This window comes from Garra rufa, chromosome 23, assembly GCF_049309525.1.
Source record: "Garra rufa chromosome 23, GarRuf1.0, whole genome shotgun sequence".
Lineage (NCBI taxonomy): Eukaryota > Metazoa > Chordata > Actinopteri > Cypriniformes > Cyprinidae > Garra > Garra rufa.
The window spans coordinates 6602530-6615469 of record NC_133383.1 but is presented as its reverse complement, the minus strand read 5'-3'; the positions used below and the strand labels follow the sequence as shown (position 1 = coordinate 6615469).

Sequence of the window (12940 nt, the reverse complement as noted above, 5' to 3'; positions counted from 1 at the left end):
AGAAGAGACTTCTTTAAAAAGAAAAAAAAAAAAAAAAATATATATAATATATATATATATATATATATATATATATATATATATATATATATATATATATATATCTTACTGTTCAAAAACTTTTGACTGGTAGAGTACACTATGGTATTAAGTGAATCACATGCTTCTGGTTACACAAACTTGATATTCAGGTGACTGATTTAATTGGTTAATTAGGAATTAAACCTAAGTGTGTTTTGTTTTATTTGATTTTATTGCTGATATATATTGCTTTTGAATTTTTATTCAGTTTTATAGGTTTACATCAGATTTTTGATTTATATTCCAATTAATCTCTCAATTCTTCTAGACCTTATGCATTGCTGCCTTCAGAAGTCTTTCTGAGCAGTTTAATTACAAATGAGCTAAAATAACTGTGAAAGATCCAGTTTATATACATATATTTAAAGAAAAGCATAAATTTTAAACAAATATTGAGGTTCATTACTGCTACAGTGATGCAAGACAGCATGTTAACTGCACTTGCAGTATATTGACTTAATGCTTGCAAATTGCATTTGTGTATGTGAGAGAAATTAATAATATCCAAAACTAATTTAGTTAATAAGATGTTGTTGTCTTGATGTTCTTGCGTGTTTTCTTCCAGCTCATACAGGATGAAATTAAGGCATTAGTGCAGTTACAGAACGCCAAATCAGCACACAGACTCACTCTCTGGAGCCAGTAAGAACCCCAAGTCTCTAGAGGACCCGGTGGAGAACACCTTCACGTTGTCGGCTCCAGCCTCAGCTCACGCCCCTCAGCTCACCGTTCACCCTCAGGAGAGCTCGGAGGAGGGCATGGTTACAGTGCTGAGCAGTGGATATGGGACTCTTTCCACCAGGGAGCATGGGTTAGAAACAGGGCGACCCAGTTCCACAGAGGGGAGAGACGAGGCGCTGTGGTCCCCGAACCAGCATGACGCGAGTCTTACGCCGTCACCTATACCTGACACAAGCCCTCTGGGCCAGAACCCGCTGAGCAGAGTCAATGACAAGCTCCAGATGACTGAAAGAGTTGCAATGGATGCGTTGACTGATAAACAAAGAGTAATAAGGTAGAGTTACAATGGTTAGGCATCAAAACTGAATGTATTGGAATTTTGACCAAAAATGAAATGTACACTACCAGTCGAAAGTTTTTAAATGTTTTTCAAAGAATTCTCTTCTGCTCACCAAGCCTGCATTTATTTTATGCAAAATACAGAAAAAGTAGTAATATTGTGAAATATTTTTACTATTTTAAATATCTGCTTTTTATTTGAATATATTTTAAAATGTAATTTATTCCTGTGATCAAAGCTAACATTTTCAGCATCATTACTCCTGTCTTCAGTGTCACATGATCCTTTAGAAATCATTCTAATATGCTGATTTGCTGTTCAAGAAACATTTTTTTTTATAGTCAGAATATATATATATTTTTTTGAAAATAAATTATATAAATGAATATTTTTATTTATCAAGGATGAATTAAACTGATCAAAAGTTATGATAAAGACATTTAAAATGTTGGAAAAGATTTCTATTTTAGATAAATGCTGTTCTTCTGAACTTTCTATTCATTAAAGAAACCTAGAAAAATTCTACCCACCTGTTTTCAACATATTAATAATAATAAATGTGTTTTGAGCAACAAATCAGAATATTAGAAAGATTTCTGAAGGATCATGTGACTGGAGTAATGATGCTAAAAATGAAAGCTTTAAAAAAATCACAGTAATAAATTACATTTTAAAATATGTTCAAATTGAAAAAGTTATTTTCATTAGTAATAATATTTCAAAATGTTGCTGTACTACGCTGTAAATGCAGGATTGCTAGAAGTGACTTCTTTAGAAAAACATCAAAAACTTTTGACTGGTAGTGTATATTTGTCTGATTTCAAGGATTTTAGCATGATCCTTTAGATTAAAATGTTTTAAACATCTTGAGAAATCTATTCTATCAAATGTGATTAAACTTTTCACTTTGATATTCAAATGCATAATATATAATCTTTATAGCTGTGAACAATGTTATTATCATTAGCTAAAACTATTTAAAAAAATGGTAAAATAATTTTAAATATAAAAAACTAAAGACTTAACAAAAATTGCAAATGTTGCAACTAGCTAAAATTAAAGTACAAAAATAAAAAATAACGTATTAGAATAATAATAATTATAAATAAACAAAATAAAAATAGCAAACTAAGCACATAACTAAGTACATAACATTACTATAACATAAACTCTAATTAAAATTAAATTGAAAATATAAAATTAAGCCAATTTAAAATATTAAGAATTTTTTTTGCCTTGGCAACTAGCTGAAATAAATTTAAGTCAAAGTACTAAAATTACAAACTAAAAAAAACTAAAACTGAAATAAAAAAGAATAAATATTATTATAATTAAAATAATAATAATAAATAATAACTATTTAATAATATTTGTAAAAACAAAAACTAAAAAATATATATGTAATACAAATTTTTGGTCCACTTCAAATGTTGACTACTATATATATATGATGCTAAAAATTCAGCTTTGAAATCACAAGAATAAATAACATTTTAAAATATATTCAAATAGAAAAGTAATTTTAAAAGGTAAAAATATTTTTTTTGCTGTACTTTGGATCAAATAAATGCAGGCTTGGTGAGGAGAAGAGACTAATTTATAAAACATTAAAACCCTTACTGTTCAAAAACTTTTGACAGGTAGTGTATATATTTTTGTGTTGTTATATGTTGTATAGTCAACCCCTGACCTCCTGGGCCCAAAGGAAAAAACACAGACAGAGAAAGAGCCGAACGACACCGAACCGGACGTCACGTGTGGAGGAGCGGGACAGGAGCACAGCAGGAGCAGGATCTCCTAAGGAGCACACAGATCACTTACCTGATGTAAGCACATATTAATATTGAATGATTTTTTTTTGTTAGAATGAACAGCAGGCATCTTTATATATAATAACAACAACGCTTCGTTCTTACCAGTAGTAGATTCTTTTTCAAACTAAATTCCATCTTTTCTACAGTAAAATTTCAGATTTATAATTGGTAAAATTTAACCTGTATGAATTGTGCATCTTTTGCTGTTTCAGACACATGATGAAGCATTACTATTCAGCTTTTCACTTTAAACATTCCTAGAGGCCTCTGTGTGCATTTATTTTAAAATTGCTTTCTGAGTATAACAAGCATCAGTTTTCTGGCTTTTTTTCCTCAGCGTGGATGCAGCACAGCCTCCACAAACCCATTGCCTCTAAAGAGAAGTGACAGTCTGGTGTCTGAGGCCTCAGGTAACACATTTCACTAAGAATCAAGCTCTGCTGTCTGTCTAACAACACACATGAGGACTGCAATGGTCATTGTGTGATTTTTTTTTTGGGGGGGGGGGGCATTGTAATGCGTAATCTTACATTTAAAGAGGTTTTGAATAAGGGCTTTAGAAGTAGTTTGTGAATATTGTGAATTGCAAGTCACATATTCTCATTCCCTTTGTTTTTCCAGGCCTGTCTTACTGGAAACTGGATGAGAGTGAGTTATACCGCCCTCTACCTGACAACTTTGAAAGTGCTTCCTTCGTCCTAATGCAGGTAAAATTTGATTCACTTACTCTCTGGGAGAAACTAACTAAAATATAGCGGTGTTACAAAAGTTGTTGATCATTTAAAGGCCTTAAAAAAGCTCAATAAATAAGCTTTCTATTGATGTATGGTTTGTTAGGATAGGACAATATTTGGCCGAGATACATCTATTTGAAATCAGAAATCTGAGGATGCAAAAAAATCTAAAAGACTGAGAAAATCACCTTTAAAGTTGTCCAAATTAGGTTCTTAACAATGAATATTACAAATCAAAAATTACATTTTGATATGTTTACAGTAGGAGTTTTACAAAAAATCTTCATGGAACATGAACTTTACTTAATTTCTTAATGATTTTTGGCATAAAAGAAAAATCTAAAATTTTGACCCATGCAATGTATTTTTGGCTATTGCTATACCCCAGCGACTTAAGACTGGTTTTGTGGTCCAGGGTCACATATAGCAAGTATGATACAGCAGACTTTATAGGGTTAAAGGAGAAGTTCACTTTAAGAACAAAACTTTACATAGAATTTACTTACCCCCTGTCATCCAAGATGTTCATGTTCTTTCTTGCTTCAGTAAGGATATTTTTTTGAGGAATCGTCCTACATCGCTGTTTTACTTTTTTTGTGAAGGGTGTTTGATCTTCTTTGCACATTCATTCATTTGCACATAAACACTGTGTTGGTACTTCTGCAGCGATGTAGGACTATTTTGAAGTTGGAGAAGAAAATGAGATGGGAGTTTTTCGACATACCCAAACTGTCATGAACCGGAATACACAGAGTTCACGCAGAGCTAGACAAGACGAGCGTTTAAGGTTGAAAAGTAGGACTGCTCGATTATGGCAAAAATCATAATTACGATTATTTTGGTCAAAATTGTAATCACGATTATTTAATACGATTATGACTGGGTCCAAAACTTTATATTAGTGATTAATTTAAATATAACAATACAACAGAAAAAAAGATAATATATATGTAAGGGATAATCAACGGTTTGCCGTGCGTTAAAGGATTTGAAATGCACGACGTGGAGGCTAATAACTAATAATGGTTGCCTCCGCGAAGTGCATTTTAAATCCTTTAACGCACGGCAAGCCATTGAATATACCGCTTATTTCATGGTCATTTGCGAAGTTATAGACAAATTAAAACTAGGATTGATATTTTCAGCGCAAAATTTGACTGAATGGATAAAAAAGACGGTTATTTTATCCAGACAGTATCCAGACATTCCATGGAATAAATAAAAATATTGAATACTTTCATGCAAGTCTACAGTAGTCTTAACAGCCTACTACGGAAATTGAATGTAAAATAAAACAGCGTCTTCACTGTAATAGTTAAACATGCTTTATTTCTAATTAAAACTACAAAAGTCCTTCATTCAAGAGCAGTGAGTGATTTTTTTTTTTCTTTGTATTTTTACATTTTATTAACATTCAGCCGCTTATTGGAGTCACACGGATCCAATATACTGTTACACACGTGTTTTCATTCTCAACTGTTTATGATCATTTAAGACATAACTGACAAGGGTTTACATGAATAATCACCAAGCGCCTTATTTTGAAATATTTTTGCATGTATTTGACCGTTTAGGCAGCACCTTGAGCTAAAAGATAACTTTGTCCGTGTTCAGCACAAGTTCTCTTTCTCGCTTTTTAAAACACAACATCAAAGAAACATTAATAAATCAAGCACGTCTCATTTTATGAAAGTCACGTTACATGATTTTGCTGATTTGCATGTGAAATTAGCCTTTTATGGAGGAGCGAAAGCGCATAGGGGGGCGGAATAATCATTTCATCTCAATAACTGTATTTTCATGATTGTTTGAAATCGAAACTGAATTTTGATTAATTGCACAGCCCTATTAAAAATATATAAATTGTAAAAAAAAATAAATTTGGAGAAATGAACCAATTGTTTCGACCCTTCTTCTTCGGCTGGGATCATTTAGAGCCCTTTGAAGCTGCATTTAAACTGCATTTTGAAACTTCAAACTCAGGGGTACCATAGAAGTCCACTATATGGAGAGAAATCCTGAAATGTTATCTTCAAAAAACATTATTTCTTGACGACTGACTAAATTTTGGTTCTGAAAGTGAACTTCTCCTTTAATTAAAAACGAATGAACAAGTTGTTGTTTTGTCACACACACACAGACTCCAGATGAGAACCGCCTGTCTCTGCGGGAGATTTACCAGAGCAAGAGAGCAGATCCCAAAGGCCACGAATGGGACTCCTTAATCAACTCATCCACCTCGTCTCCTCAGGTCAGAACAGAGCCAATTAACACAAGAATTAATTAAGGAGCAAACCATCTCACCTGTTGCTCCCTCACCCAGGTGTTGACTCTGGACTCCACGGTGCACGTGAGGCACTCGGATCGCACGTCAGGCTTCACATCGCCGTCCCACTTCAGCAGTCCGTCTGCGCATGTGCGGACCTGTCCCGGCAGCAGTGGAGTGCCCGTCAGTCCCGACTCCATGGCCCTGCGCAGCCACAGTGACACCGACTGCATGTCCAACGCCAGCAGTCTGTCTGCACAGCAGGCGCCCGATCGGACGTCTCCCTCCCCTTCGGCGCTGAGAGCAAACCAGGCCAACAGTGAGGATGAGGGCAGCCACACTGCCACGGTCACCGTACAGCCCAGAGGAGCGTCTGCTCAGGAGATGTACAGGACCAACAGAAGCAGCACAGAGACAGACAGTGGGAAACTGGAGCGGACGACCTCGCTGCAGGACCCGGTTGTTCTCTCGCTGTAAGAGATGTGAAAATACCCCTAAAAAAGTTCACGAAATGACATTTACTACAGATTAAAGTCAAAAATCATTTTGACGAGCTTGGTCACAAAATGCATAACAATCGAAAAAAATGGTTATTGTTTTTTCCTTCCCCCCTTTTTTGAATATGAATAAGAAATTAATATTAATACAATTATGTTTATTTATATAGTCTTTTTTTCTTTTGAATCAATGCAGATTAGTTTGAGATAATTAATACTTATATTTAATACTATAATGCTAATTTCATACTGTCTAATATTAATATATTAAGTAATATAAAATACTATTAATTTAATATTTATATGTTGAGTTTACACACACGCGTATGCAATATATTATTAATATTAATACAATTAAAAGTGTGTATATATTCTTATTAATAAATTGCTTTAATATGTTATTCCTTTTTAGCAATAGTTCTGTACTTTATTAATATTAATAGAATTATTTTTATTTGAAATGTTCTTTTTTTCTTTTGCATCAATGCAGATTAGTTTGAGATAATTAATACTTATATTTAATACCATAATTTATTACTGTCTAATATTAATATATTAAGTAATACAGAAATATTATTAAGTTTTCATTTAATTAATAATTTAATATTTATAAATTAAGTTTACACACACACATACAATATATTATTAATACAATTAAAAGTGTGTATATATTCTTATTAATAAATTGCTTTAATATGTTATTCCTTTTTAGCAATAGTTCTGTACTTTATTAATATTAATATAATTAGTTTTATTTGAAATATTCTTTTTTTATTTTGCATCAATGCGGATTAGTTTGAGATAATTAATACTTATATTTAATACCATAATGCTAATTTAATACTGTCTAATATTAATATATTAAGTAATATAAAATATTATTTTAACTATTAATTTAATATTTATATATTGAGTTTACACACACATATGCAATATATTATTAATGTTAATACAATTAAGTGTGTATATATTCTTATTAATAGATTACTTTAATATGTTATTCCTTTTTAGCAATAGTTCTGTACTTTATTAATATTAAAAGAATTATTTTTATTTGAAATGTTCTTTTTTCTTTTGCATCAATGCAGATTAGTTTGAGATAATTAATACTTATATTTAATACCATAATTTATTACTGTCTAATATTAATATATTAAGTAATACAGAAATATTATTATTAAGTTTTCATTTAATTAATAATTTAATATTTATAAATTAAGTTTACACACACACATACAATATATTATTAATATTAATACAATTAAAAGTGTGTATATATTCTTATTAATAAATTACTTTATGTTATTCCTTTTTAGCAATAGTTCTGTACTTTATTAATATTAATACAATTTTATTTTTATTTGAAATTTTCTCTTTTTCATCAATGCGGATTAGTTTGAGATAATTAATACTTATATTTAATACCACAATATAAATTAAGTTTACACACACACATACAATTTATTATTATTAGTAAAGTTAAAAGTGTGTATATATGTTCTTATTAATAAGTTTATGCATTTTTTTTATCAATAGTTCTGTACTTTATTAATATTAATATGATTATTTTTATTTTGACATTTTTTGATTATTTTATCTTTTGCGTCAATGCAGATTAGATTAATATAATTAATACTTATATTTAATACCATAATGATAATTTAATATTGTCTAATATTAATATATTAAGTAATATAGAAATATTATTATTAAATTTTTTAATTTATTAATTAATTTAATATTTATAAATTGAGTTTACACACATATGCAATATATTATTAATATTAATAAAATTAGGTGTATATATTCTTATTAATAAATTATTTTAATACCTAATTTATTTTTAGCAATAGTTCTGTACTTTAGTAATATTAATACAATTATTTTTATTTGACATTTTTATTTTTTTTATTTTGTATCAATGCAGAGATAATTAATACTAATGCTAATTAAATACTATCTAATATTAATATACTAAGTAATATAGAAATATTATTATTAAATATTTTATTATTAATTTAAAATGTATAAGTTGCGTTTACACACACATATACAATATATTATTATTATTATTATTTACACAATTTTGTGTGTATATATGTTTTTATTAATAAATAAATTATTTTAATACATTATTATTAACAATAATTCTGTACTTATTTTAAAAAATTATTCATTTGACAGTTTTCTTTTTGGAAAAAGGCTATGATAAAACATTGAAATATCAATGATATTTATTTATTGAGAAATTACTGCAAAACAAATCGTCAGGGATGCATAAAACTGATTAAAAGTGATAGTAAAACATAGGAATAAATTACGTTTTAAAATATATTAAATTTAGGTTACAGTTATTTTAAATTGTGATCATTTTTTATAATATTACAGTACTTTTTTTATTAAATAAATGCAGCCTTGGTGAGCAGAAGAAACTTTTTTCGAATTAAAAATCTTACCGACCTCAGACTTTTGAACTGTAGTGTTGCTGAAGATGCTGGTGGACCATATTTGAGTATTTTACTGAACCTATCCAGTGCTATTTGATATATCCACCATCTGATGTTCTAGTGCTGCCATGCTAACTTCTGGTTTGTCTAATCTTGTTAGATTGAGACAAAACCTGAGAGAGAAACATGCCCGTCACATAGCCGACCTGAGAGCATACTACGAGGCTGAGATCAGTACCCTGAAGGAGAAACTGGATCTGGTGAATTTGCCTCTTGACATGGAGAAAAGCAACCAGATCTTGCTTGAGAGGTGAGAAACAATACATAGGATGAATTAATACTGTTATAATATGGTATATTGTGTCACAATAAATCGCAGGTAAAGGAATAGTTCAGCAAAAATTTGCTGAAACCCTCAGGCCATCCAAGATATAGATGGATTCTTCATCAGAACAGATTTGGAGAAATTTATCATTACAGCACTTGTTCACCAGTGGATCCTCTGCAGTGAATGGGTGCCATCAGAATGAGAGTCCAAACATCTGATAAAAACATCACAATAATCCACACGTAATCCACACCACTCCAGTCCATCAGTTAACATCTTGTGAAGTGAAAAGCTGTGTGTTTGTGAGAAACAAATCTATCATTAAGACGTTTTAAATGTTAAGTTTTTTTTGTGGCCAAAATCCACATAATTCATAAAAACGCTTCCTCTAGCGAAAAAGTCAATCTCTTGTTGTCCTTTCATAATAAAATCCATCAACATAATTGTTTAGGACTGTTTTGACTTGTAAACAGTGCTTGAACTAAGGCTGTGCAATTAATCGAAATTCAGTTTCGATTTCGGCTTCAAACGATCATGAAATACAGTAATCGAGATGAAACGATTATTGCGGCCCATTCCGCCCTCTTTCCAGTGGAGCACGTTCGCTCCTCCAAAAAAGACTAATTTCAAATAAAAATCAGCGAAATCATGTAACATGACTTTCATAAAACGGGACTTGCTTGATTTATTAATGTTTCTTTGATGTTGTGTTTTAAAAAGCAGGAAGGAGAACTTGCACTGTTCTGTGTATGCGCTCAGAGACGGAGCAGAACACGGACATGTAAAGTTATCTTTTAACTTAAGTGCGCACATAAACGGTCAAATTCACGCAAAAATATTTCAAAATGAGGCGCTTGGTGATTATTCATATAAACCCTTGTCAGTTATTGTCTGTCTTAACCCTTGTCTGTCTTAAATGAGTGTAACAGTATATTGGATCCGTGTGGCTCTTAAAGCGGCAACAAATAATATTCCTTCTGCCTTCTCTGTGCTTAATATTAATAAAACGTAAAGATACAAAGAGAAAAATCACTCACTGCTCTTAAATGAAGGACTTTTGTAGTTTTAATAAGAAACAAAGCATGTTTAATTCTTACAGTGAAGACTATGCTGTTTTATTTTACATTCAAATAATTACATTCAATTTCTGTTGTAGGCTTTTAGACTACTTTAGACTTGCATAAAAGTATTCAGTATTTATTTATTTATTTTTTAAAAAGCACTTTTTTTTTTTTTTTTTTTTTTTGTATCTGTTATTTCTGATGTATTGCTATCTTTAAATTAATCACCAATGTAATGTTTTTGACCCAGTCATAATCGTGTTAAATAATGAGTGATTACAATATTGATAAAATAATTGTGATTATGATTTTTGCCATAATCGAGCAGCCCTAGATTGAACTGTGTATATTTCTCTCCTGATTCAGACCACACTACTTTTTAACTGGAAAAAGCAATATTATGGATTATGGATTCAATAGATTGAAGTTAAAAATGCCTAACTGATGCATTTGTTTCTTACAAATGTAAGCTTTTGGCTTTACAAGATGTTAATTGATGGACTGGAGTGGTGTGGATTACTTGTGGATTATTGTGATGTTTTTGATTAATCATGAATATTTCTATTCTGGTTAATGAATAGTACATTTTGTTAAAGGGATAGTTCACCCAAAAATGAAATTTGATGTTTATCTGCTTACCCCCAGGGCATCCAAGATGTAGGTCACTTTGTTTCTTTAGTAGAACACAAACAAAGATTTTTAACTCGAACCGCTGCAGTCTGTCACTCATATAATGGCAGTCAATGGTTACCAAATCTTCAAGAGTAAAAAAAACATACACAGACAAAACCAAATTAAACCCTGCGGCTCATGACGATACATTGAGGTCTTAAAGGAACACTCCACTTTTTTTGGAAATAGGCTCATTCTCCAACTCCCCCCGAGTTAATAATTTGAGTTTTACCGTTTTGAAATCCATTCAGCCGTTCTCCTGTTCTGGCGATATCACTTTTAGCATAGCTTAGCATAGATCATTGAATCCTATTAGACCAATAGCATCGCGTTCAAAAATGACCAACGAGTTTCCATATTTGTCCTATTTAAAACTTGACTCTTCTGTAGTTATATCGTGTACTAAGACCGGTGGAAATGCAAAGCTTCAATTTTCTAGGCTGATAAGATTAGGAACTACACTCCCATTCCGGCGTAATAGTCAAGGAAGTTTGCTGCCATAATAAGGCCAAAGCAGGAGCAGTAATACCACGCAGCACATGTGCAAATGCTAAACTAGCTGGGAACTCATTTCTGATAATACTCCGCCTGCTTCGGCCATATTACGGCAGCAAACTTCCTTGACTATTACGCCGGAATGGAAGTGTAGTTCCTAATCTTATCAGCCTAGAAACTCGCAGCTTTGCATTTCCACCGGTCTTAGTACACGATATAACTACAGAAGAGTCAAGTTTTAAATACAACAAATATGGAAACTCGTTGGTCATTTTTGAACGTGATGCTATTGGTCTAATAGGATTCAATGATCTATGCTAAGCTATGCTAAAAGTGATATCGTCAGAACAGGAGAACGGCTGAATAGATTTCAAAACGGTAAAACTCAACTTATTAACTCGGGGGGAGTTGGAGAATGAGCCTATTTCCAAAAAAAGTGGAGTGTTCCTTTAAGACACAAAAGGATCGGTCTGTTCAGTTCTGTTCAGTTTCTTGCACAGACCGATTGTTTTGTGTCCTAAGACCTCAGTGTATCGTCACAAGCCGTGCAGGGTTTAATTTGGTTTTGTCTGTGTATCTTTTTTTTACTCTTAAAGATTTGGTGCCCATTGACTGCCATTATATGACTCAAAGACTGCAACGGTTTGAGTTAAAATCTTCGTTTGTGTTCTGCTAAAGAAACAAAGTCACCTACATCAAGGTTATTTTCGTAAACTAAAACTAAAACTAAGATGAAAACTATTGATCAGAAAACATTTTCGTAAACTGAAATAAAATAAAAACGTAAAAATAAATGAAAAACTAGAACGAAACGAAACTAACAACTTTTATTGAAAAACTAACTGAAATAAAATAATAATTATCAAAAATAAATAATCGTTTTCATAATAATTACGTTCTCATCCCATGGCGGGGGAAAAAAAAACAGCGACCTAAACAGCACCTGCATTAAATCTAGGATACTGCATCAGTTTTAGGCAAAATTATTTATTTTTTATGTAACACAAGTGATCAAACCAATATACTAGAGCTGATTAATCTTTAAAGAATAGAGATTCAAACACCTATGCGATCTCATTTGTAAATGACAACGATTCCCCATGTCTATTAAACCTTTGAAAAAGTCTTACCGGAACATTCAAATCTGTATTGCACTGCCACTGACACAGAGAGCAGTCATCATGTTTATGTGAAAAAAAAACAGCTTCACAAACAGTCTTTACATATACAGTCATTCATATTATCACAGCAATTAAAGATCACAGTTTGGATATAAACATTGATGTCTATGGTAGAGATCAAAATAGAGCACGTCTTTTCAAAGTAATTGGCGCTTCAAGTAACGTTTGTGTCGATTGCATTGTTTCGCCACTAGATGGAAACAACTGTTAAAATATGTATTTGTCATTGAATAGAGATTGATTCAAACACGCAGATTCATCCAGTAATGTTTTTGTGAGCAAGTCATTTATTTATTCAAACCACTTTTTTATCAATTTAGTATTATAAATTTGTGTATTAAAT

General features: G+C 31.4%; 2 protein-coding genes across 2 annotated transcripts in view; both read left to right on the top strand.

The window, feature by feature from the left end:
* The window catches only part of LOC141299854 (uncharacterized), a gene marked incomplete at its 5' end in the record, with an annotated part of 2204 nt that extends 1477 nt beyond the window's left edge, over positions 1–727 (top strand). The window contains one exon of the mRNA XM_073830222.1: positions 647–727. Coding sequence (XP_073686323.1) covers positions 647–727 — 81 coding nt within the window. The remainder of the gene's footprint in view (positions 1–646) is intronic.
* The window catches only part of LOC141299402 (M-phase phosphoprotein 9), a 27676-nt gene continuing 15385 nt past the window's right edge, over positions 650–12940 (top strand). Inside the window, exons 1-7 of the mRNA XM_073829761.1 lie at positions 650–1096; positions 2781–2928; positions 3254–3326; positions 3538–3623; positions 5791–5901; positions 5974–6389; positions 9021–9170. Of these exons, the coding sequence (XP_073685862.1) occupies positions 840–1096; positions 2781–2928; positions 3254–3326; positions 3538–3623; positions 5791–5901; positions 5974–6389; positions 9021–9170 (1241 nt within the window). The 5' untranslated portion in view covers positions 650–839. The remainder of the gene's footprint in view (positions 1097–2780; positions 2929–3253; positions 3327–3537; positions 3624–5790; positions 5902–5973; positions 6390–9020; positions 9171–12940) is intronic.